The 27,707-nt window shown below is 35.2% G+C and overlaps 1 protein-coding gene across 1 annotated transcript in view; it reads left to right on the top strand.

Moving 5' to 3' along the window:
* Nucleotides 1-27,707, top strand: part of Cntln (centlein) — a 553,090-nt gene that overhangs the window by 13,667 nt on the left and 511,716 nt on the right. Inside the window, exon 3 of the mRNA XM_087183868.1 lies at nucleotides 3,267-3,486. Coding sequence (XP_087039994.1) covers nucleotides 3,457-3,486 — 30 coding nt within the window. The 5' untranslated portion in view covers nucleotides 3,267-3,456. The remainder of the gene's footprint in view (nucleotides 1-3,266; nucleotides 3,487-27,707) is intronic.

The following is a 27,707-nucleotide window of genomic DNA, read 5'->3' as shown; positions in this document are numbered from 1 at the left end:
TAGTGTGGGACATTTGTTATGACTGACAAGCCATTGTTGATTGTAGTATTACCAACTAAGGTCCACAGATCACATTAGGGTTCACTCTTTGTTTTGTACATTCTATGGATTTTGACAAATAATATGTATCCTCCACTCTATTATCCTATATAGTAGTATTATTTCTCTAAAAATTCACTTTGAAAAATGTTTTCATCCCTTGCTCTTCCTCCCTGAGCCACTGATCTTTTTATTGTAGCTACAGTTTTACCTTTCCAGAATGCCATATAATTAGAATCACATAATATGTAATTTTCCAGATTGACTTCTTAGTGATATGCATTTAAGATTCTTTTATGGTATTTTGTGGCTTGATACCTAATATCATTTTATTGCTGAATAATATTCCATTGTATGGGTGTACCAAGGTTTGTCTATCCATTTATCTATTGAAGGACATCTTGATTGCTTCCTAGTTTTGGCCATTATGAATAAACTACTATAAACATTCATGTGTGGATTTAAGTTTTTCAACTGATTAGGACAAATACCAAGAAGTATAGGTGCTAAATCATATGGTAGGGGTATGTTTCATTTTGTAAGAAAGTACCAAGCTGTCATGCAAAATAACTATCATTTTGTATTCCCAATAGTAGTTAATGAGAGTTCCTGTTACTTCACATTCTCACAAGCTTTCAGTGTTTTGGATTTTGGCCATTCTAATAGGTGTGTAGTGGTATCTCATGCTGTAATAACATATGATATTGGTCATCTTTTCATAAGCTAATTTTTCATCTCTGTATCTTCATTAATAGGTGTCTGTTCCAGTCTTTTGTTCACTTTTTAGTTCAGTTTTTCATTTTATTATTGTTGTGTTTTAAGAGTTCTTTTTATATAATACTCCTTTATCAGATACGTATTTGTCAAATGTTTTCTCCTAACTTGTGGGTTATCCTCTCATTCTCTTGATAGTTTCTTTCACAGAGAAGTTTTTAATTTGAATGAATCCAGCATAAGAATTACTCCTTTCATGGATTGTCTTTGGTGATGTATCTAAAAATTCACCACTATATCCAAGGTCATCTTTAATCAGCATTTTACATTCCTTTGCATATTGATTCTTTGTATATTTATTAAGACTCATACTTAAGTATTTAAATTTTTGAGCTATCTTAAATGATGTAAAATTTTGATTTCCAATTGCTTATTGCTGGGATATAGTAATGGAACTGATTTTTGTAAGTTTTCTTGTTTTGTATTTTTTCCCACATTTATTGACCTTGTGCTTGCAAGGCAGGTGGCAGAACCACTGAGCTAAACCCCCAGCTCACCTATCTCAAAATTTAAAAAACATGAGAAACTGAAAGTGTAAAGAAGGATGAAAATGATTAAAATGAATAATTGATAATTTGAAATAGGAAAAGGTTCAAAGGTGTAGGGGTGGCAGGAGGGGAAGGGGAAAGCGAAGGAGGGAAAGGAAAAATTATGAGAAAGAAAAAAAAATGGAAAGAGTCTATGTAAATAGGGAAGGGTGGAGGGGGTGAAGGGTGCACAGGTAATGGGGGAAAAATAAGAACTAGGATACATCACGTTCAGGTACAAATACCTAATGATACATGTAAATGTATTGTATACCTAAAATGTACCAATAAATATATAAATTTTTTAAAAAATTAAAAAACACAAAAAGGGCTGGGGGTGGAGGTCAGTGGAAAGGGGCTTATATATTCCAGTTACCACTATCAAGCTAATTAACACAGCAATCACTTCACATAGTTACCTCTTTTATGTGAGAACCTTTAAGCTCTTAGCATTTCAAGTAAACAATAAAGTATTATTTTGTCCCTTTTAAAAATAAATGTTTGTGATACATAATATATTCATTACGGGGAACTGATACATATATACTGTAGTTTGATTCTTTTTACTTCTCCTTCTTCTCCTCTCTTTCCTGTCTTCCCTATCCTCAGGTCCCCTTCCAACAGCATAAAGTCTATATCCCTGTTTCCTAAGATCTAGCTTTCATTTTGCTCTTTAATTATTTATGTTTTGAGTTTCTCCTATAAGAGAAACCATGTGATATTTAAGCTTGTGTATCTGATTTATTTCACTTCAAATTATGGTCTCAAGGTGCATCCATTTTCTGACAAATGATTCAAATTGATTCCTCTTTATGGCAGAGTAATAATCCATTGTTCTAAGTTTTCCTTTATTCTTATAATTCTGAAGGTTTTTTTTGGGGGGGGGATGGGGTCATCTAGCAGCTAATGATTCCATCCTTGCATGGTATCTTGTCCATTCTAGGGTACTGTTGAGTACTGTAGGTCTACTACAACCATCTTGCCTTCAGTTTATGACACTGTGTCCTCAATTTGGTCAAATCTGCTACCCATGCTTTCTACTAAATTTTTTGTATCTTGTATTTCTGCTTGCTCTCTTTTGATAATTTCTAATTCTTTACCAAAATGGTTATTTATATCTCATATTGTTTTGTTTAACTCAATTTATTGTGTTTCTTCTTTAAGATCATCAAGTATTTTATTAGTAAAATCCTTTATCTGTTTAATTAAATCCTCTTTATACTTGCTGAACATATTATGAATGTGCTTATGTGGTCTCTGATCTCTTCAAATATTTTGATTTTTGAGTTCTTTGCATATAATTTCCTCTATTTCAGTATCCATAGAATCAGCCTTTGGGGAGTTAAAGATTTTTAGAGGCATCTTTTTGCCTTGATTCTTCATATTTCAGTTGTTTTTGTATTGCGAATGGAAGAGCAGTTTGCATAGAAAAACAGTCACTAGTGTAGATATGGGTTTTCTTATATTTTGGTGTCTATATCCCTCCTCAATCTACTCAGAATAATATCTGAGGGTCTTGGTATCTTGGTATCCAAACTTCTGGAAGATTGATTCACAGCTCTGAGAGAAGAGAAAATGAACTGCAGTAATGTTGGCGACAGAAAGACAAACCAGACATTGGCATACAGGAAAAATCCATTAAAACAACAACTATGCCACCATTAACAATAGAAAGGAAATCAGCAATAAGAATGGAATTAAAACCAAACTGCATTTTCTAAACCATAAGAAACAATAAAAGCCAGAACTATACCGCATTTAACAATAGAACAGAGATCTACAATAACAATATAGACACAAAGACAAACCAAATATTGACATACAGAAAATATCTATTACAAGTAACATCTATGCCACCTTTACCAATAGACAATAATTCAACCATAATATCAGAGTCAATAATCTGACCCTGTGCTTCGCACACAGGAAAGAATGTTCCCCTGCACTCTTTGTGGATGGAGGAACCTGCCTCTGCTTAGCCTTCACTTCAAGTTGACTCCATGCCTGTGGATTATGTACCCTGGCCATGACCACCCACCAACTATAAGCCTGCTCTGTGTTTTATTTCACTTCAAGATAGAGCAACAGAGGCATCAACCAAACAACCAACCTGATCATGGAAAAGCCCAGGGTCCCAGGAGAGAAGGTAAGCCCTGGAGAGTTAGCAGCTCCAGGATAAATAGTGCACCTGGCTAGTAATGCTAGCTTCAAGAAAAGCCCATGGCTATTGTAAACTACAAAAACAGTGTGAGGTTTTACTCTGAAAGTGACTCCTTTGCATCAGGCTAGAGTTGGAAAAGAAACCCAGTGCAGTGTCAACCCAATTGCCAAAGTGTTTAATCAGGGTCAGTTTGGGGGAGGGTTTGTTTAAAATGGAGCCACAGAACAACTGCACTTCAGAGTTTCCAGTGCTAGCATCCCACAGTGACTGGGTGAGAGACAGCTGTGGGAGACAGCTGCAGAGAGGGTACAGGCTAGACACAGATCCCTGAGAAGTTTAAACTCAGGCCCAGGTACATCTTTGCCCACCATAGTGAGAAACCAGACACAGTGAGTGTAGTGTGGCTTTAAAGGAGGCTGGATTTGAAAATGTTGGCATTAAGTTCAAGAGTCGGCTTGCATCTTTGGCCCAGGGCCTACATACATCAGAAACCAGAGGGCTGATTGCTTTTCCCATCTACCAATGTGAGCAAGGAAATGTCTCAACTTGAATAGTTGCCACAGTCTGGGGTTTATGGACAAAGGGATCCCTGGAGCAGAAAGCACACCTCACAAACCCACACCCACAAACCTAGGAGAAAAGTGTGACTTCCTGGATTCCAAGACTGCAGATTCTGGAAAGAAGCCACTCATTCAAAACACAGAGAAATTTTTCTATTGACTTAATTTTTTTCTTACTTTCCTTCATTCATGTTTTGGGGGCTTGAGGTTTATTCTTTTTTCTCTTTCTCCTTTTTTTAACTTTTCTCCCTCCTTATTTCTTTTTTCCCTACATTTTGCTCTCTATTCTTTCTTTTTTATTTTTCATGTTCATTATTTTTGGTTGCTGTTATCTAATGCTATTAATTTCCTTTTACTCCTCAATAGGATACCCTAAGTCACTTCTCTCCTCATCTTCCATTGATTAATATTTCAAATATTTCTGTTCTCATTCTCTGGTTCCCCACCCCTCCATCTTTCCTAGTACAGCCATTCAGCTTTATGAATCTTTAGAGATAGTTAACTATGCTATTACTATTGAATAGATTGCTATTGTGGGTGGAGATAAAGTTGTTCCATTTAATAGATATTTATTGTAGGTCAATGTTTGGTTTGTCTTAGTGTTTATACTATAAGTATAAATCTCTTTTCTATGGTTAAACATGATATATTATTGGTTGTCAGGGTATGTCAATTCTTAGTTTGTCTTTGATGCTATAATTGTTGCTGATTTTATTAATATAGCCAAGGTGATACAATTGTTGTCATTAATTAATTATCCCTGTATACTAATATCTGGATTACTTTTGTGTCATTAGCAATACTGTAGCACATCTTGGAGAACTAGGTACTGGGCAAAATACACTGTAGCCTCCTCTCCCAAATAAATGGAGATGATTTTATTCTGGGACTGAGGCAAAGGCCTATAGTAAACCATGCCCAGAACTCAATTCTAAAATACATATGCTAACTAAGGAGGTTTCCAGACTAGCAACAAAGCCTTTCACTGTAATGAACTTGGAAGCTTCTGCACAACAAACAAATAAACAAGCTAATCTCTTTAATGACCATAGATGCCAAAATCCTCAACAAGATACTGGCAAAGATAATGCAACAAATCATAAAAAGATTATACATCATGATCAAGTTCACTTTATCCCAGGGATAATGATCCTCTAATAGAAGCCCCCCCCATTCAACCAAAAGACTCCTAGAATTAATAGCCATACTCAGGAATATAGCAGGATGCAACAACACACAAAAATCAATAATGTTCCTGTGAGTCAATAATGAGGTTGCTGAGAAAGAAATTAAGAAACCAATACCATTCACAATAGCATCATGAACAATTAAATACTTGGGAAATAACCTAATTAAGAAGGTGAAAGACCTCTACAATGAAAACTACAATCCTATGAAAAAAGAGCTTGAAGAGGGCATCAGAAAATGGATAGATATCTCCTGTTCCTCATAGGCATAACCAATATAGTCAAAATGGTCACACTTCCAAAACTAATGTACAGATTTAATGTGCTCACAATGAAAATACCAATATCATTCCTCAGAACTAAAGAAAAATAATCCTGAATTTCATATGGACTATAAGAGACCAAGAACAGCAAAAGCAATCTTGAGTAACAAGAGCAAAGCAGGAAGCATCACAATCTTGGCCTTGAAGTTATATTGCAAAGCTACAGTGATAAAAACATGGTACTAGCAAAAAACAGACATGTGGATCAGTGCGACAGAATAGAAAGTGAGAAACAATCTCAGGCACATTCAGCTATTTGATCTTTGACAAAGGGCCAATAACATACACTGGAGGAAAGATAACTTTTTTTTGGTACCAGGGATTGATCTCGGGACCTTGTGCTTGCGAAGCAGGTGGCGGCACCACTGAGCTAAATCCCTGGCTCCAAAAGATAACCTTTTTAATAAGTATTGCTGGGGAAACTGGCTATCTACAGGCAAAAGATTTAATCTAGACTCATCTCTCCCTGTGCACTAAACTAAAATCCAAATGGATCAAAGATAAATGTTAAAACAGAAACACTTAATCTGCTAATAAAATGGTAAAAATCATGAAGAGATAGGCATAGGCAAGGACTTATGAATAGAAACCCAATGGCATAAGAAATAGTACCAGAAATTAACAAATGGGATCATATAAAATTTAAAATGTTTTGTATAGCAAAGGAAACATGCAATAGAATGAAGAAACAACCTAAGGATAATATCTAGAATATATAAATAACAAAAAATTTGATCTGCTAAAATAAAAGACCCAACAAAAATATCCAAGTGAAATGAATAAAGAATTCTCAGAAGAAAATGTACAAATGGCCAGTGAATACATGAGAAAATGTTGTACTTTACATCACTAACCATTACAGAAAGACAATTTAAAACAACAATGAAATTTCACCTTACTCCGGAAAGAATGGCTATCTCTATGAAAAAAATAAAAACAAATGCTGGCAAGGCTGTTGGGGGAAAGGAACCCTTGTACATTGTTGGTGGGATTGTAAGCTAGTACAGCCACTATGGAAATCAGTATAGAAATTCCTCAAAATACTAAAATGAGAAATTCCATTTGATCCAGCTATTCCCCTTCTAGTTATCCTCCCAAAAGAGGTAAAGACATCATATTACAGTGACACATGCATACCAATTTTATAGCAGCCCAACTTAATTCTTGGAAGTGGTCTATATAGCCACCAACAGAGAATGCTTAAAGAAAATGTGATATTTATGAATAATGGAGTACGGCTCTGCCATAAAGAAGGATAAACTCACTTGAGTTATTGTAAGAAATTAGATAAAACTTTAGACCATAGTAAGTGAAATAAATCAGACACACAAGCTTAAGTGTCACTTTGTTTCTCTTATATGAGGAACAGAAGTATAAATAAAGATCAAAATTAAAGATAGACAATAGGAAGTAGGGACATAGACCTTTTTCAGATGGGAAGGGGGGCAAGAGGTGAAGGGGGGCAGCAGGAAGGGAGAGGAGGGACAGGGGATGAAAAAAAGAATTAAGATGTGTTGTACATGCACCAACTCCCCACAAAGAATGTAATCACTATGTACTGCAAACATGTACTAAGAAAAAATAAAACTGAAAAGAAAAAATAGCATAGTTAACTAAGTAGCTAAAATTAATAAAACTTAATAATAAAAATGATAATGAAATACAGCCAGAGGCTGTGGAGAGGGAAAAATGAGAGAAGTAAAATTTGAAAGGAAAGAAAAGAAAGATGAGAAGAACCAGAGACAAGTGATATAAAAATTCAATTAAAGAATGAAAAAAAGCTAATGGAAATTGGTACAAGAGAAAAAACAAACAAGAAAAAAAAAAAAAAGAAAACAGAATAAAACAGAGCAAACAAAAAAAAAAGGAAAGAGAAAGAACCAAACAAAAACAAACAAGCAAACAAAGAGGAAAAAAAAAAACTAAAAAGAAAAAGAAATGAATCCAAAAATTCCTCTGCATATTTGGGTGAAGATTTCTTTCCAGGGCCTGTAGTACTGGCGTGCATTAGATACAGCTGAAACAGAGTGAGTAACAGCTGGGGCCAGTTTGTTTGCAAGCCCACTTTTGGCTGTGTGAATGTTGAGCTCTTCCTGCCTTTCCGACTGGGCAAGGGCAAGAGCATTCTGCCTGCCTTAGTCTGCATTCACTGCAGTGTTCTTTCCTGCATCCAGGTCGTGGCTGTCTCCACGTAGCTCTCTAATCTGTAGGCTTGTGAGCTGCTTCTCTGCTCCAGAGGTTTCTCTGTCCTTAAACTCTGGGGTGTGAGAACCATCCAAACTGTGGTTTCCCTGTTGACATTGGCAGATGGGGAGATCAGAGAGATCACTGCACTCTGTGCTGGAAGAGGCAACAAGGAGGGCCAAGGGATCTTCTGGACTTAATTCCAGCACTTTCTGACCTCGCCCACTCAGAAACCCACACACAACTGGCCTGGCATCTCCCTACAGAGGACAGAATCATTGTGTCTTTCCCAGACTGAGCCTACTGCTGCCTGAATTTCTCAGGATCTGTGACTAGCCTGTCGCCTGTATGCAACTGTCCCTTGTGCCCATCTCCCACTCACAAGCTACAGTGGAGCAGTCACTCTAGTATAATTGTTCCATTACTTCTGATTCCTGGAGCAGCTCAATCATAAGCAATAAAACTCTTTCCAAAGTAGCTCCTGATTATATCACCCCCAAATAAGTGGGCACACCTGCTTGCCATGCAGGGGTCACTCTCAGAGTAAAGCCCCCACGCTATATTTGCAGCTTACAATAACCATGGGGCTAGTGCTGCCTGTCTGTTGTTTGCCCTGGAGCTTCCAGTCATAACTGAGCTGACCTTATGTTTGCAAAGACAGAGTCCCACTCCCTGGGAGTGAGGGTTAGCGTTTCAGATTGCTTTGTTCTTTTCTCCATGATTTCTTTTTTCCTATTCACTCCTTGATTCCTGGAGCTCTTTTTCTCTCACTAAGTTGTTGTTTTCCAGGTATCTCTGTTACAGGTTTTGAAGAGGCTGCGATTTGCTGCTAGTCTTTATTCTACTGCCTCCCACTGGCCCAATAATTGATTGTAGTCACATGCTGTACCTTATAACTTTAGAATTCTTTAATTTTTACATAAGTGAATCTTTGTTCATTTGACCAATATCTATTTCCCTGACTCCCTAGCCCTTCACAACCACTCTTCTACTCTCTGCTTTTGTGAGCTTTATATTTTTAGATTCCACATATAAGTGCAGTATTTGTTTTCAGTGCCTGGTTCATTTCATTTAGCCTAACATGCACTGCATCACAAATGACAGTTTCCTTCTTTTAAAAGGTTAAATAATATTTTAGTGTGTACGATGTGTGTATGTTTGTATTTCACATTTTCTTTATCCATTTATCCTCTGTTGGACACTAGGTTGATTCTGTATCTTAACTGTTGTAAATAATACTGCAGAGAACATTGGAGTGTAGATCTTTGTGAGAGCCTGATTTCATCTGAATTTATCTGAATATACACCCAGAAATGGGATCGGTAGACCATATGGTAGTCGTATTTTAATTTTCTGTGGAATCTACACATAGTTATTTGTAATGACTGTAGCAATTTACATTTCTCACAGTACTGTACAAGTGTTCCCTTTTCTTTATATCCTTTCCAACACTTTATTTATTTATTTAATTATTTATTTATTTTTTGGTACTGGGGATCGAACTCGGGTCCTTGCGCTTGCGCAGTGTTGTCTTTTTTGATAATAGCCATTGTAACAAGTGTGAGATCATATCTCTTTATTGTTTGGATTTGCCTTTCTCTGATGATTAGTGATGTTGAGCAATTTTAGATATACTTGTTGAGCATTTGTATGTCTTCTTTGAGACCTGTGTATTCAGTTTCTTTAAAAAGTGAGTTGTGTATTCTCTTGCTAAGATATTGTTTAAGTTCCTTACTTATTTTGACAATTAACTCCCATTAGATACATGGTTTCTCCCATTCTCTAGGTTGTCTTTTCATTTCTTTGTTCTCCTTGTACAGAAGTTTTAGTTTGATGTAATCCTATTTATCTGTTTTTTGCTGTTAATTCCTGTGATTTTGGAGTCATATTTAAAAAATCATTGCCAGAGCTGTTTCATGAAGCATATTCATTTTGTTTTTGTAGCAATTTTTAGAATTTCAGGTCTACATTTATGTCTTTCATTGATTTGTGTTTATATTTACAAAAGTTTGAGATAAGGATCCAGTTTCATTATTCTACATGTAAATATCCAGATTGTCAGCAACTTTTATTGAAGAGAATGTTTTTCCCCATTGTTTGTCTTTGGAAATTTTCTCAAAGATTATTTGACTATAAATGACATTATTCTCTATTTTGCTTCATTGGTCTATGTGTGTTTATACCACTACCATGTTGTTTTGATTCCACAAACTTTGCAGATATGATGGTTAATCTTGCTGGTAGACTTTATTGGCTTGAGAAACCCCTATAAGATTAGTACAGCATGCTCCTGGGTGTGGCTGATGAGTCATGGGGGCGTTCACCTGGAGACTTTATCTGGTACCCCACCTCCCCTCCCTGGCCTTTCCCCTTGCTCTACAACTTGGCCACCATTAACTCAGCAATGTCCGTTTCTGTCCTGGAGTCAGCTGACCATGGACTGAAATCTCTGAAACAGGGAGTCAAATTAAATCTGTTCTTCTTTAAGTTGTAGATGTTAGGTATTTTGACCCAGTAACAAACCAATAACGAACACAGTGGTACATTTTGGGTTCAGCCTGTGTGATTCCTCCAGCTGTGTTCTGGCTCAGGACTGCATTACCTACTTGAGGTCTTTTTGTTGTAGCTTCTTATGGATGTTCTGATTGCTATTTCCAGTTTTGTGAAAATGTCATTGGGATTTTAATAGGGATCATATTAAATCTGTAGATCTCTTTGGGTGATATGTATATTATAATGATAATCATTCTTCTGATCCATAAACATGAGATATCTTTCCAGGTATTTTTGTCTTCTTCAATTTCTTTCATCAGTGCTTTACAGTTTTCAGTTACAGATCTTTCACTTCCTTGGTTCAATTTACTGCTAAGTATTTTGTTCTTTTTAGTATTATTAGAAATGGTATTATTTTCTAAAGATATTTTCAGCCAGTTTGTGGTCACTATATAGGAGGAAAAATGATGTTTGTGTATTGATCTTGTGTCCTGAAACTTTATTGAACTGCCTACTTTAACAGTATTCTTCTGGAAAGTGTCTTTAGGATTTTTCTGTATGTAAGATCATATCATCTGCAAACAGATCATTTTAATTCTTCCTTTTTTATTTGGGTGGCCTTTATTTCTTTTTCTTGACTAATTTCTGGCTAGGACTTCCAGTAGTGCAATAAGTGGAGTGGTTGTCTTTGTGAGAGGAAAGACTTTTTGCTTTTTACCATTGCTATATGTTTGTTGTGGGTCTGTCATATATGAGTTTTATAGTATTGAGGTACATTCTTTCTGTGCCAAATTTTGTTGACAGCTTACATCATGAGAGAATATTGAATCTTGTCAAATGCTTTTTCTGCATCTGTTAAGATGACTGTTTTATTTTATTCTTCATTCTGTTAATGTGGTATGTCACATTTACTCATTTGTATGTGTTGAATATTCTTAGATCCCAAGGGAAAATATTACTAGTTTATGATGTGTAATTATTTTAACGTGGTAGCACAGTTGGGTAGTTTTGTGGGTTATTTTGTGGAGGATTTTTGCATATATGATGTTTTTGTTTGTTAATTTTATAAATTTATTTGACAATTAGCAATCAGTTTTCATTTACATTGACTATAGGCTTTTGCAACTGTTGACGGGTACATAGGTCACCCAATTATAGTGCTTTTGAATCTTTATTCTTTCTCATTATATATTCTGGAAAACTGTGCACATACACAGTATTGGAATATTCCATATTTGTTTGTCTCATTCCTTATTTTTTGATGAGTTTGGTATCAGCGTGTACCCATGTTTTTGTGGAAAATTTCTCAGTTTCTTTCTGTGCCCAGGGAGCATGCTTTTGAAGCCTATTTCATTGATTGGCTCATGAATACTGAGGATGTTTTCTCTGGTCACTTCCTCATTGGTGGCAGAATGGGTCCGCTTGCCACCTGTATTTATGGAACCGAAGTTGGAAAGGAAGAAAAGACCTGTTGCACCTATGTTCATCAAGGATATAATGACTATAATTTTTTTCATGATGTCTTTATCTGGCTTTGGCATCAGAATGATGTTGGCCTCATGAATGAGGGTGGGAAATTTCTCTTCAGTGTTTTGGAAAAGTTTGAAAAGGATTGACATTAATTTTTTTTAATGTTTGGTAGAATTCATCAATGAAGTCATTTGATCCTGAGTTTTTCTTCACTGAGTTTTGATTATTGAGTCAATCTCCCTGTTACTGGTGTGTTCAGATTTTGTATTTTTTTATAATTCATTCTTAGTAGGTTGAACATATCTAGAAATTTATCCATTTCTTTTACACTATGAATTTTTTGGCAGTTTTTCGTATTATTTCTTCGATTTGTATTTCTGTGATATTAGTTGTAATGTTTCCTCTTTTATTTCTTGTTTTGAGTCATCTTTTTCTTTATTTTTCAATAGCCTATCTAAAAGTTTGTCAATTTTATCTTTTCATTAAACCAACTCTTACTGCCATGGTTTCTTTTCTATTGTTCTTCTATTTTTGTTTATTTCTGCTCTGATCATTATTATTTCCTCTTTCTGATAACTTTGGGTTTAGTTTGTTCCTCTTTTTCTCCTTTGTCAAGATGTTAATTAGGTTGTTTGAGATTTTTTTTCTTTTTTTGAGGTGTTAAATTATGTACATAAATGGAAACCCAAAGAGTTTTAAAATTTGAAGCCATAATGTGGAAATGACTGCAGTAAGGATTGTATGTATGTACTTGTTATAGTAATGTAAATCTGAAGAGATCAAGATATGTTAACTTTTCACAAATCCGCCACTTGAGACGATGGTTTAAGGAAATGTGTCTGGTTATCAAATTGATGAAGAGTGGATTGTGGTGGATTAACTAACAGTCAACTTATAATGCCCAGCTGAATTGAATCAATGTGGTCTGGGCATGGAGGATCCACCTGAGGATTGTTACCACTAGCCATAAAAAGAGAACTGGAGGGGAAGAAACTTGCTGCGGATGGTTTTCCTGAGGTGAACTTGGCTGTTCTCATCGGAGGAGGTCTTGCTGTCACTGGGAACGGCTGCTGTTCTCCTCTTATCTTCACTGTGAGCATCACTTCCTGACTCCAGTATAGATCCCTCAGCTTGGTGGCACAAATCCTCCATCCTACCAGCATAGATTTTTTGGCTTCCACCACTGACCTTTGGGCCTTCCAGGTGCAGATCCTCAATACGGACAAACATGAGACATTGCCATGGGCTCTAGGCCTTTGGCTGGACTTGTGGAGGACATTTCCTTGGACTGTAGGCCTTCAGCTGGATTTATGTGGGACACTGATGTGGGATCCAGGCCCTCGGCTGGATGCTTTGGGCCTCACACTCCTCTGTATTTGACTTTTTGGGTATTTGACTTTTTGGGTAAATATAAAATAATCCTATAAATTATGTGTCCTGTATTTAATGTATTCCCCTGTCAAAACCCTGACTCCAACATAGCTGTACTAACATTCACACCAACAGTGTATTAGAATTTTTCCTCTGCATCCTCACTAGCATTTGTTATTTTTTGTTTCTTTGATAATGGCCATTTTAACTAGGGTGAGATAGAAACTAATGTAGTTTGATCAACATTTCCCTGATAGCTAAAGATGTTGAGCATTTTTTCTTATGTTTATTGGGCATTTGTACTTCTTTTGAGAACTATCTGTTTAGCCCATTTGCCCATTCACTGATTGGATTACATGTTTTGGTTTATGTGTTTTTTATTTTTCATAAATTCTGAATATTAATCCTGTCAGATGAATAGCTGGCATATATTTTCTCCATCCTGTAGGCTGTCATTGTCACTTTGTTGATTGTTTGCTATGAAGCTTTTTCATGTCATGTAATCCCACTTATCAATTTTTGTTATTATTTCCTGATCTATTAGAGTCATATTCAGAAAATTATCACCTATAGAAATATCTTAAAATTTTTTTGTTTTCTTTTGCAGATTCAAAGTTTCAGGTCTTACATGAGGTCTTTGATGGACTTTGAGTTCATTTTTGTACATTGTGATTGATAGGGCTCTACTTCAGTCTTCTACAGATGGATGTGTAGCATCATTACCACATCATTTGTTGTAAAGATCATCTTTTCTCCAATGTATGTTTTTGGCTCTTTGTGGAGAATTAGATGGCTGCAGGTACATGAGTTTATTCCTGGTTCCTCTATTCCATTGCATTGTCCATTTTTAATGCTAATATCACCCTGGTTGTGTTACAATGGGTCTATACTATGTTTTGCAATTAAGTGTTGTGATACTTCCAGAATTGTTCTTTTTGCTCTGGATTACTTTGTTTATTCAGAGTCTTTTGTGCTTCCATCTTAATTTTAGAATTGTTTTTTCTATTTCTGTGAAGAATGTCACTGGTATTTTGATGGGTTTTGCATTGAATTTGTAGACCACTTTTTTAGTATGACCATTATGGCAATATTAATTCTCTTGATACATGAATATGAGAGGACTTTCCATCTCCTAGTCTTCAATTTTTTCAGTATTTTGTAATTTATATTGTAGAAGTTTTTCACCTTCTAGGTTAGTTTTATTCCTAGTTTTTTATAAGGCTATTATGAATAAGATTGTTTTATTTCTTTCTTTCTCAATGAGTTCATTGTGTACAGGAAAGTTATCAAGTTTTGTATGTTGATTTTTGTATCCTGCTCTATTGATGAATTTGTCAGTTTCAAGAAGACTTACTGACCTCCTTAGGGTTCTGTAGGTGTAGAATCACATGGTCCACAAAGAGAGATAATTTTACTTCCTACTTTCATATTTGTGTCCCTTTTATTTCTTTCATTTGCCTAACTGCTCTGGCTCAAGTTTCTAAGACTATTGAAAAAAAGGGCTAAGAGTGGACACCCTTGACTTAATCCTGATTTTATTTTTATTTTTTTATTATTATTATTTTTTCTACCGGAGATCAAACTTGGGTCCTTCCGCTTGCAAGGCAGGCAGTGGAACCATTGAGCTAAATCCCCAGCCGCATTAATCCTGATTTTAAAAGAAATGTTTTCCATTTTCCCTATTCAGTATCATGTTGGCTATGCACTTGTTGTCTATAGCATTTATGAAGTTGAGATATAATCTTTCTATAGCTAGTTTATTCAGAAGTTTAACAGAAGGGATATTACATTTTATTGAAGGTGTTTCCTTTACCTATTGAAGTTATCAAGTGATTTTTATCCTGGGTTCTACTTATGTGCTTGCTGTATTATATTATTGATTTGTGCATGTTTAACCAAACTTGCATCCTTTTAATGAAACCAATTTGATTATAGTATGTGATCATTTAAACATGATGTTGAATTTGATTTGCAAGAGATTTATAGTAAAATTTTTGTATTTTTGTTCAAGGATATTGGAGTTTATTCAAGGATTTGGTTCAAGGACATAGTGTGTGTGTGTGTGTGTGTGTGTGTGTGTACACGCATGTGCCTTATCAGGTTTTTGGTAGTAGGGTAATGTAATAGTGGGTTTCATAGAATGAGTTTGGATGAGTTCTTTTTTATTTTATGGACTAGTTTGAGGAATATTGGTATTAGTGTTTCCATAAAAGTGTGGTAAAATTTACCTGTGAATCCATCCAGTCCTGACCTGTTTTTTGTTTTTGTTTTTGCTTTTTGTTGACAGACTTTTGATTCAATTTCATTATTTATTATTGATCTATTTAGGTTTTTATATCCTCTTGGTTCAATTTTAATAGGCCATACATATATGTCTAGAAATCTATCCATTTCTTCTACATTTTTCAATATATTGACATATAATTTTTCAAAATATCCCCTCATGATCCTCTGAATTTCATTAGTATCTTTGTAATATGCCCCTTTAAGCCACTAATTTTTAATTTATTTGAATCTTTTTCTTTTTAGTTTGGATAAGAGTTAATCATTTTTCTTTACCTTTTCAAAGAAGTACCTTTTCTTTCATTGATCCTTTGTAGTCTTCTTTTACACTCTATTTCATTCACTTCTATTCTGATCTTTATCATTTCTTTCCCTTTTTTGGTTGTTATTGTTATTCTTCCCTCCCTCCCTCCTTTCTTTCCTTCCTTTCCTTTTCTTCCTTCCTTTCTTTCTTCCTTTCATTTCATTCTTTCTGTTTGTGTGGTATTGGGGATTGAATCCAGCACATTGCTGTGAACCACAACTCCAGCTCTTTTTTGAAATTATGTTTTATTTTCAGACTCAGTTTGACTAAGTTGCTGAGACTGGACTCAGCTGGATTCGGACTCAGGATGTTCCTGCCACACCAACCCAGAGAACTGGCATTGCTTCTTGTTTTTCTGAGGCTTTGAGATATGTCATTTGGTTATTTGAGATCTCTGTTTTTGTTTTAATAAGGGCACATATGTATATCTATAAATTTCTTTCTTTTTTCAAATTATTTTTATTAGCACGTTTGCAGTACATGATTACGTTCACTGTAGTGCACTGATACATATACATACCATATCTAAATTCTTTTTATGACCCTTTCCCTTCCTTTTACTCCCCCATCTCTTGATCCCCTTTCTATTTGCAAAGGATATATCTCTCTGGGTCCTAATATGTATTTTTTATTTTACTCTTTAATTATTTATGCTTTGGGTTTCTCGTATAAAAGAAACCATGTGACACATGTGTGTCTTATTTATTTCACTTGAAATCATGATCTCAAAGTGCGTCTATTTTTTTTACAAATGAGTGAAATTTATCCTTCTATGGAAAAGTAGTGTTCTATTATGTATAAATACCACATATTCTTTATCCATTCATCAGTTGATGGACGTATAGACTATTATGAGTTGTGCTGCTATAAACATGGGTATGCATGTGTCATTTCAATATGATATCTTTAAAGTTTTCAGAAAGATACCTAGAAGGAGAACAGCTGGGTTGAAAGGAATATCTATTTTTAGTTTTTTAAGGAATCTCTATACTGATTCCCTTAGTGGTTGTACTAGTTTACAATTCCACCAACAATGTAGAAAAATTCTTTTTTTCCTGCAACTTCAACAGAATTTGTTGTTATTTGATTTCTTGATGGTAGCCATTCTTTCTGGAGTGAGGTAGAATCTCAGTGTTGTTTTAATTTGCATTTCCTTAAGGACCAGAGATGTCAAACATTTTTTCATGTAATGACCATTTGACGTCCTCTTCTGAGAAGTGTCTGTTAATTCCATTTGCCCATTTTTTTATTGTGTCTTTTATGTGGGTGGTTCTAATTTTTTGAGTACTTTATATATTCTAGATATTAGTCCTATATTCGAGGAGTTGGCAAATAAATTTTTCCATTCTATAGGGTATGTCTTTACTCTGTTGGTTGTTTCCTTTGCTGTGCAGAAGCTTTTTAATTTGATATGATCCCATTTGTTGATTCTTGATGTTATTACTTGTACAATTGGGATTATGTTCTGAAAGTCACTGCCTATGCCCATGTCTTCACGAGTTTTACCTATTTTATTCTCCAGTAAATTTAAGTGTTTTGGGTTTAGATCTTTGATCCAGCTTGATTTTTGTTTACTACATGGTGAGAGACGTGGGTCTAGATTCCATCTTTTGTGTGTGGATGGCCAGTTTTCCCAGCACCATTTATTAAAGAGGCTATCTTTCCTCCAGGGTATGTTATTGACCCCCTTGTCAAAGATCAAATAGCTGAATGTTCTTGGTGATGTTTCTTCATCCTCTATTTTGTTCTATTGATCACATGCCTATTTTTGTGCCAGTGCCATGCTGTTATTATTTTTTTTTTATCACCATAGCTTTATAATATAACTTCAAATCTGGGATTGTAATGCCTCCTGCTTTGCTTTTTTTCACCCAAGATTGTTTTCACTATTCTGGGACTCTTTTATTCTATATGGATTTTAGAGTTGCTTTTCATAGTTGTGTGAAGAATGCAGTTGGTATGTTCATTGAGATTGCATTAGAGTATATATATCAGTTTTGGAAGGATGGACAATTTGACAATGTTGATTCTGCCTATCCAGGTATAGGGGATATCTTTCCACTTTCTCATGTCCTCTCTCTTTCCTTATTCAGGAAACTGTAGTTTTTGTTATAGATACCTTTCACATCCTCGGTTAGGTTATTTCCTAAGTAATTTTTCTTGAAGCTATTGAAAATGGTACAATATTGGTTTTCTCATTTCTTTCTCACTGAGTACATTATTGGTGTACAGGAATACTATTGATATTTGTGCATTGATTTTTGTATCCTACACTACTGAATTTAGTTATTAATTCCACTAGTGGAATATTTTTGGCTTTCTAACAGATCATACCATCTGTAAATAATGATAGTTTGACTCCTTTCTTTCCATTACAAATCCCTTTTATCCTTTTTTCTTGCCTGATTGCTCTGGCTAAACTTTTGAGTACTCTATTGAACAATAGTGATGAGAGTGTATAACCTTGTCTTGCTCCTGATTTTATTTTATTTTATTTTATTGTCCATTAAGTTTATTGATACATTTTAGGTATAAAATACATTTACATACATCACTGGAATCTTGCACCATTTCATGAGTATCTTGGTTCTTATTTTTTTTTCCCCTTCCCCTTCCCTCTCTTCACCCCCTCCACTCTTCCCTATTTGCAAAGATTTTGTTTCCATTTTTTTCCTTTTCTCATATTTTTTCTTTTCCCTTCTTTCCTTTCCCCTACCCCTCCCATTTCCCCTGCTTCTTTAGACCTTTACTTTAATTACACAATATCAATTATATATTTTTAAAATTAAAGTATCAAGACCTAGGAGACATTACCACAGATTGTACAGGATTTATAAGGATATAGAAAGCATATTTCAAAAATCTGTTTTGAAATAAATTTGACAACTTCTAAGAAGTACCTTGGAAGACAAATTAATGAAACTAACTCTGGAGGAAATATAAAATTTGAATAGCACCTATTAAAGAAAGTATATTTCTAACTTGAAATCCTACCTATATGACAACAACAGGCTCATATACATTTTAACTGATAAATTATATCAAACAATTAAGGCAGAAAAAAGAAGGAACACTTCTCCCCTCATTTTAGGAAATCAACATTGTGCTAATCCTAAAACTGGATAACGATAATAGAAGAAAAATGTATGAACATAGATAGAAGTTTGTTTAATAAAACAAACTATTAGAAGTCAGATCTGGCAGTATGTAGAAAGTGGTTTTATTATAGGGATGGCAGTGTTGGTTCAGCATTGGAAGATTCGCCCCCAAAAGTCATCATTTTAACAGAGGAAAGGAAAAAGCCATATGATCCTGTCAGTAGTTGCAGAAAAAGTATTGGACTAAATTCCACAGCTGTTCATGGTAAAAGCTATCAGGAGACTAGAAGTAGAACAGAACCTTCTCAACAGATTAAAGACATGTACTCCATACTTCCAGCGAGAATGCCTTATATGAATGGAAAAGATACAATGCTTTCTCCTTAAGGTGGGAAACAAGGGCAGATATGCTTACTCTTCATCTTTCCATTAAACTTTGAAACCTAGGTCCAAACCAAAATAGTCTGGCAATAAAATGACACAATGAGGATAGGATTGGCAAGGTAGAAGTAAGATCTTTATATGTAGATGAGATCATCTACAGAGACAATACTAAGAAATGTCTAGGAGCCCCTAGAACTTAAATTTAGCAGGATTAGAAAACACAAGGTATATATAAAAATTCAGGTCTATCTATACTTGCTATAAATGAAGAATTGGATACTGAAATTTAAAAGTTATGTAGGAGTATGAAGGACCTAGAAAAGTAAAAAGAAAAAAACCAAAAAAACAAAACAGTGTTGAAAGACATTTAGTATCTAATTTTAAGACTTCTTCTAAAGCTGCATTAATCAAGGCAGTGTTGGTGTAAGGAAAGACATATAGATCATTGGAATAAAACAGAGAATCTAGAAATATATGGTCCACTGAGTTTTGAAGATTATTTAACATTAACATTTTCTAGAATGTAAACTCAATTCAAGAGCTGAGGAAAAGATAGTGTTTTCAGCGAATGGCACTAGAACACCTGGTATCCGTATATAAAAAATTAACCTCAACCCTTTATTTCCATACATAAAAATAACTCGAAAGGATCTATGAAACTAAATACGAAAGCCCACAAGTATAAAACTTTAGGAAGAAATTATAAGGGAAAATGTTTATTAATTTAGGGTAGGCAAGAACTACCTAGGATACAAAAACATGATGTATAAAAGAAAAAAATTGATAAATGGGATTCCATCAAAATTTAGAACTTTAAATGACATCATTAAAATGAAAAGTAGTCCTTAAACAGACCATGTTTACAATGCATATAACCTATGACCAGAATATATAAAGAACTCTTACAGTTCATTAATAGCAACCCAATTAAAAAGTAGACAAGGTGATACATAGCCAGTATAGCACAAGAAAGGTGTGCAACTCTAGAATCAGAAAAATACCAATCAGTACAATAACAAGATTGAATTATACACTCATTATGGAGATGAAGTTAAAAGTTTTAAAAGCCTTGTCATGACTTTTTCTTTTTGTTGGATTTTCTCCCTTTGCGTTTAATTTGTCATGCCCAATGGATTCATTCTGCTGGGCTTCCTGGGGTTGTGATCCTCATTGTCTTTTCCTAGGATATTGTCTAAAATTTTTTGGAGTGCAGGTTTGGTATTCATGAAGTTCCTGAGGTGCTCTTTATCAATAAAGTATCTTATTTCTCCATCAATTTTGAAATATAGTTTTGCAGGGTACATCAGTCTGGGTTGGAGTCTGTTTTCCTTTTGGTCTTGAAATACATCACTCCAAGCTCTTTTTGCCTTGAGGGTTTGCATTGAGAAGTCTGCTGTGATTCTGATGGGCTTTCCTTTGTATGTGATTTATTTCTTTTCTCTCACTGCTTGTAGAATTTTCTTCTTCTGTTGGATTTCTGGAATCCTAACTATTATATGCCTATGTGTAGATTTTTTTTTAATTAAGGCTAGCTGGAGTCCTATATGCCTCACTTATCTGTATGTCAAGTTCTTTTCCCCTGCTTGGAAAGTTTTCTCCCATCACTTCTGTGAACAGTTTTTTAGGTCATCTCCACTCTCTCCTGTTTCTTCATTGACTCCAATCAGTCTTATGTTATTCTTTGCATCGTCTAGCAGCTGCTGGATTGATTTCTCATGTTCCCTTACAATTTTAAAGCAATTTTTCTTTTCCTGGTCACTAATTGCAATCTTCTATATCTGAAATTCTATCCTTACATTAGTTCATTCTGCTGCGCAGACTTTCGATGGAGTTTTTCATCTCCTGGAAATCTGTTTGCATCTGTTTTATGGATTCCATTTGTTTCCTATGTTGGGATTCCATCATGTTCCTCAGATCCTCTATATTTTCATCTGTGTCCTCTCTAGATTTATTAATCATGTCTTGCACTATGAGCACAATCTTCACTGTTATCTGAGAAATTATTTCTGATTTCATTTTTCCCAGATCCTCTTTTGTTGCCAGTTCAGAGAGTCCAGGTGGTTGAGTATCCGATTGTTCCTTCTTGTTTCCCTTTGGGGTTGCTGTAGGTGATCTGGAAGTCTGTTTTGGGGGCTTGTTTATGTGTCTTCTCATTTCCACGGGGTGGGGGTTGGGTTGCTTCTGGCGCCCACGCGGCTCACCTTCTCTGCCCTAGGAGCGTGGAATGGTGGTGGGGGGAGCCTCCCTCCAGGTGCTGGGACTGGCTCACCTTCTCTCTCCTAGGAGCATGGAATGTCTTGCTCCTGACTTTAGAGGAAAAGATTTCGGGTTTCTCCCATTTAGCATGATATTGGCAGTGGGTTTGCCATAAATGGCTTTAATCAGATTAAGTTAAGGTTTTTCTGTACCTGTTTTCTTCAGAGTTTTTAAAACCATGAAAGGATGTTTGATTTTATCAAGGACTATTTTTTCATCTATGAGATGGTCATGTGATTTTTGTCCTTGCTTGTATTTATGTGATGTACTCCATTTATTCATTTCTTAGTTACTTTTCTCTTTTTTTGGTACTGGAGATACTGGCAAATAGCATGTAACAAGATCGTACATCATGGCCAAGTGTCTTAGTTACTTTTCTTTCTTTTTTTTTTTTTGCCATTTATTCATTTCTGTATGTTGAACCATCCTTGCTGTTATGATTTGTGTCTAGATGTCCTGACAAAGTCTCATGGGGTCACAGGGCTTTTTCATAGGTGGCTGGATCTAGAGTATGTGGTGCTAGGATTAAGGGTGTGTGATTAGTAAACCAGTCCACTGCTTGGTTTGGCATAGCTCTGGGTGGGGTTAAGGGTGCCCCACTCCTGGTGTGAGAGCTACTCGCCCTAAGGGCAGGTAGCCTGGATAAAATATAAGGGACAGAAAGAGAGCTAGTGTGGTTGCTTGTTGCTTGTTGCTTACTGTTGCTGCTGGTTGTCTTCTGCTCTGTGATGCCTCTTTGGTGGGTCACCCTGACTTGGGGTTATGGACTGAAACCTCTACAAACTTTGAGCCAAAAGGAACCTTTCTTTCTTCTTTTAACTTTGGGTGTTGGGTATTTTGTCTCAGCAATGAGAAAAGTAACTACAACATTTACATTCCCAGAGAAAAGCCTACTTGATCATGATATATGATATTTTTAATGATTTGCTACATTTTGTTTGCCAGTATCTTGGTGAAGATCTTTATATCTAGGTTCATTGAGGAGATTGACCTATAGTTTTCTTTTTCAGTTGAGGCCTTGTCTGTTTTTGAAATCAAGGGAATGCTAGCTTCCAGGAATGAGTTTCATTACTCCTTCCCTTTCAATTTTATTTAAGAGTGTTATGGTCATATCTAGATGTCACCCTAAAGCTTCCTGAGCTTATAGATGAAGTTTTCAGGAGGGAATTGTATCATGGGTGTGGGATACTCATCACTGATAGATTTGTAGCTAGGTATGATTTTGGGAGGTAATGCCTTGTGGGAAGAGGTGGGTCACTTTGGGCCTAGCTTGGAAGGTATATATCCCTTCTCCTCCATTGATCTCTCATTGCTTTCTACCTGCCATGCCATGAGCTCTTTCTCTTCTGCCATGCTCCTCTGCCTTGTTGCTCTGCCTTGGAGCCAGACTGTGATCTAAAAGCTTTACAAACTATGAGCCAAAACAAACTTTTCTTCCTTTAACTTGTGGGTATTGTTTAATTTGTTCCAGCAATGACAAAACTGAAACAGAGTTTGAGGAGTATTGGAATTAGATCTTCCTTGAAGTTCTTGTAGAATTCATTGGTAAATCCATCAAGTCTTGGGGTTCTCTTCATAGGTTTTTTTTTTTATTACTGCCTCAATTTCATTGCCTTTTTAAAATTATTGGGAGTTTAAAAAATCTTCTTTGTGCACTTTTGGTAATTCATATGTATCTAGAAATCTATCCATTCCTTCTGGATTCTCCAATTTATTGGAGTACAAGTTTTTCAAAGCAGTTACTAATAATCTTGATTTTGATGGTGACTTGAGATTTTACCCTTTTCATTTCTAATTGCATTGATATGGGTTTTTTTTTTTCCCTTTTGGGGTAAGATTGGCTAAGGGTTTATTTATTTATTCTTTCAAAGAACCAGCTCTTTGATTCGTTGATTCATTACATTGAGTTTTTAGTCTCAATTTCATTAATTTCTGCTCTGATCTTTGTAATTTCCTTTCTCGTACTAGATTTGGGTTTGAATTGTTCTTGTTTTTCTAGTCCCTTGAGGTGTATGATTAGGTTATGTATTTGGGTTCACTCTGTTTTTCTAGTGTGGGCATTCACAGATATATATGTCCCTCTTAGGTTTTCTTTCATTGTGTCCCATAGATTCTGGTATGTTGTACTGGCATTATTTGATTCTAGAAATTTTCTAATTTCTTACTTATTTCTCTGGGATTCATTGATTATACAAGGTAGTATTGTTTACATGTATTTGTCTACATGTATTTGTCTATTTTATTAGCTTTGCTTTGCTTTTGATTTCTAATTTCACTGCACGATGATCTGAAAAGTTACATGGAATAATCTGGATTTTTTGTGTTTATTTAAGCATGCTTCATGGGCAAGTTTGTGGTCAGTTTGGGAGAAGGTTCCATGTGCTGCTGAGAAAGTGTATTCTGTTACTGGTTGGAACATGCTCTAGGTATCTGTTAGGTCCATTTGTTCAAAAGTATGCATAAACTCTGTTATTTCTTTGTTAATTTTGTTAATCTAGTTCATCTATTTGTGATATTGGAGTATTGAGGTCCCTTATCATAATTCTTTTAATGTTTCCTTGATCTTTTACATCCAGTAGTATTTGTTTTATAAAACTGGGTGTTTGGTACATGTATATTTATAATTGTTAACTCTTTCTGTTGAATATTTCCCTTGAACAATATGCAGTGATCTTTTTTGCCTATTCTGATCAGTTTTGGCTTTAAGTTTGCTTTGTCTGAAAATAGCTATTCTTGCCTGTTTATGGGATCCTATTTCATGGAATATCATTTTCTATCCTTTGACTTTTAGTCTGTGAAATTATTTTGATTTAAATACTTCTTGAATATAGCATACTCTTGAGTTTTGTATTTTGATCTAACCTGCTAATCTGTAGTTTTGATTGTGAAGTTGAATTAATTCACATTGAGAGTTATTACTGAAAGGTATTGACTTATTCCTCTCATCATATTATTTTCCTGTTACTGATTCCTTTTTCCCCTTCCACTTAACTGCTCAGCCTACTCTACTGAATGTATTAATTCCACTGGGCTTTTTGGTATCGTTAGCTTCACTGTCTCTTTCTAGGATATCCTTGAATTTTTAGAGCTCTGGTTTGGTGGTTATGAATTTCTTAAAGTGTTCTTTGTCCCAGAAAGATCTTATTTTTCCATCAGTTTTGATAGTTTTGCGGATATACTAATTTGGACTGGAAGCTCTTTCCTCTTAGGGCTTGAAACACTTTATTCCAAGCTCTCCTGGCCTTTAAGGTTTGTGTTACAAAGTATGCACAGTTCTAATGGGTTTACCTTACAAGTGATTTGTTGCTTTTCTTTAACAGCTCTGAAGATTCTGTCCTTATATTGAACTTCTGAGATTTTGCCTATGATGTGTGGTAGAGAGTTTCTTTCCTGTTTGTGGCTGTTAGCATTTCTATATGCCACCTTTTCTGTATGTTAAATTCTTTCTCTATATTGAACAGTTTTCTGCTATTATTTTTATAAGCAGGTTTTTTACACCATTCATGCTGTCTTCTGATTTTTCATTCTAATTAATCTTAGATTAGCCTTCTTTGCATCATCTCACAGCTGTTGGATCAATTTTCCATGGTTTTTCTAAGGTATGTTGGAATATATGGTCACCTGCATCATCCTTGTCTTCCAGTTCTGACACTCTGTCCTCACATTTGTCACTTCTGCCCTCCATACCTTTCAATAGAATATTCTATCTCCTGATTTCTGTTTTGTGCATTTCATGAACTCTAATTCTCTGTCATTCATGTTTTGTATTATTTTGTTTAGCTTAGCTAACTTTTTATTAGTGTCTTCTGCAAGTTTGCTGATTAGTTTGATTATTAAATCCATTATATCATCTTTAAACTTACTGAGTGCCTTGTCCATCTGATTTTTTTTGTCTCCTGTTTAATCATTTCATAAAATTCAACTGTTTGGCTTTTGGTTTCCTTCCTATTGATGTCCCATTGATCAACTTTGCGGAAGTTGGGAGTTTGGGGAAGCATTCTGTCACATTTCTTTCTTGTTTTTCTTTGCTGAGAGTTACAAGCTGAGCATAGTGGAAAGACTTTGTTGCTAATATGGAGATGTCTTTAGTTAGCGTTTGCTTTTCCATAATGTGTTCTGGATATGCCTAAATATGGGCCTTTGCCTTTATTCCACGATCCAACCATCTCCATTAATTTGGGGAGAGGAGGGTTTAGTGTAATTGATCCAGCATTCAGTTCCCTGGAAATGAACCACAGTACAGTTGATGACACAAAGACAAACAAGATATTGGCATGTGGTAAAAAAATAATAGCAAGAACTATGCCACCCTGGGAATAATAGTAAAATCAGCAACAATAATAGTCAAAGACAAACTGGATATTGATATACCATAAGAACTGATAAAAGCTATCACTGCATCATCCTTAAGAATAAAAAAGAGATTTGTAATTCTAAGATACAAAGATAAACCAAATAGTGACATTCAGTAAATATCTATTAAATGTACCAACTATACCACCATTGGAATAGAAAAGAGTTCAACATAATAACATTCAGCCAACTAAATAGCTAAGGATTAATAAAGCTTAAGAGTAATACTTGTAAAGATGGAGGAGATAGGGAATGGGAAAATGGAAAAAGTAAAATTTGAAAAATAACAGTAATATGAGAAAGAATGAAAATGAGATAAGGATCCCATTAGGGACTAAAAGAAAATTAATAGAATTAGATAAATATACTAGAAAAGGACAAATAAGAAAAAGAATAAAAAAGACCAGAAAGCAAAGCAAAGAAATAAAAAGAAAAAAAGAGAAGAAAAAAGATGAGAAAAAAAGCCTTAAACTCCAAAAAGCCAATTATGAAAAAAGAGAAATGAGTTCCAAAAATTCCTCTGTTTTTGAATTAGTGGTTCCTTTCCGGTCTACAGTATTGGAATCCACCAAATATGGGGGAGAGATGGTGAGTCACTACTAAGCTCTATTTTGTTTCTACGCTCACGTTTTTGTGTGTGTGAATGTTAAATCCCGCCCTGCCTTTCCCACCAGGTGTGGTCAGTTAACAGTGTTCACCCTAAGGCTGTATTCACTCCAGCTGCTCCCAGCTTCCATCTCATTCTGTGTGCCAAACCCATGGCTTTCTCTTCCTAGTTTTGTGGCAAGGAGTTTGTGAGGTACCTCTTCTCCCACCTCACTCCAGAGGTTCCTTTGTTTGTACACCCCAGTCTTTAATTAGAGAACTCAAATCATTTCCATTCTTGGTTATTATTGAAAAATATGTAATTGTTCCTGTCATTTTATTTTTCTTTTGGTTGTTTTGAAAAACCTATGTTTGTTTTATCTTCCTTTTCATCTTAACAATTTCATGGTTTACTGAAATAGTCATATTTGATTCTTTCCTACTTCTCATTTAATGAGGTTTATTCTTTACAATTATCTTATGTTTTTATTTGTCTTGCCTCTCTATCTAGTTGTAGGATTCCTTTGAGTAACTTATGTAATGCTTGTTTAAATGGTCATAAATTTCTTTAGTTTGTGGTTATCTTGGAAAGTGTTCATTTCTCCTTTGATTCTAAAGGATCACTTTGCTGGATAAAGTAATCTCAGTTGGCACTTACTTCTTTCAGGATTTCAAAAACTCCATTCCATGTCCTCATGGCCTTTAGAGTTTCTACTGAGAAATCTATTATTCTGATGGTTTTTCCTTTATTGAGTTGATCTTTTTTATTTACATCTTTTTTTTTAGTTATAGTTTTGTATTGTTTGCATTTTAACTGTATCATGAAGAGGTTCTTTTTTGGTCATGTCTATTTGAGGTCCTAAGTCCTGGGGAGAACAAAGATGGGAGAGTAGAAGCCAGCAGCAAATCTAACTTCTATGGGATCTGAAATTGAAATACCTAAAAAACAACTACTTAGCAAGGAGAAAGAGACAAGAGATCCAAGAAAGAGCAATTAAGAAAAAAAAAATCATGAAGAAGCAGAAGAAAATGCACAGAACTGAATAAGCAGTCACAAATGGTAATTCAGACTCCCAGGGAGGGGAATTTGACTCCAAATACAAAGTCTAGAGAGGTGAGAGCTAGCAGCTCTAGTGATTAAAAAGTGGGCTGGCAGTACTACCCTCTCAGTTATTGTGAGTTGCACATATAGTGCGAGGTTTTACTCTGAAATTGACTCCCTCCACAAGGATGGCCTTGGGGATGACATCCACTGCAGCACATGCCATATTTAGGAGTGATATAATTAGGAGCTATTTTGAGAAGGGGTTTATTGTTTAAAACTAAGATACGGCAGGGAATCAGAACTCTGTTGG

Source organism: Heterocephalus glaber, unplaced genomic scaffold (assembly GCF_053883595.1).
Source record: "Heterocephalus glaber isolate CG9 unplaced genomic scaffold, H.glaber_assembly_v1.0 deba00001481, whole genome shotgun sequence".
NCBI lineage: Eukaryota > Metazoa > Chordata > Mammalia > Rodentia > Bathyergidae > Heterocephalus > Heterocephalus glaber.
This window is presented reverse-complemented; position numbering and strand designations above follow the sequence as displayed.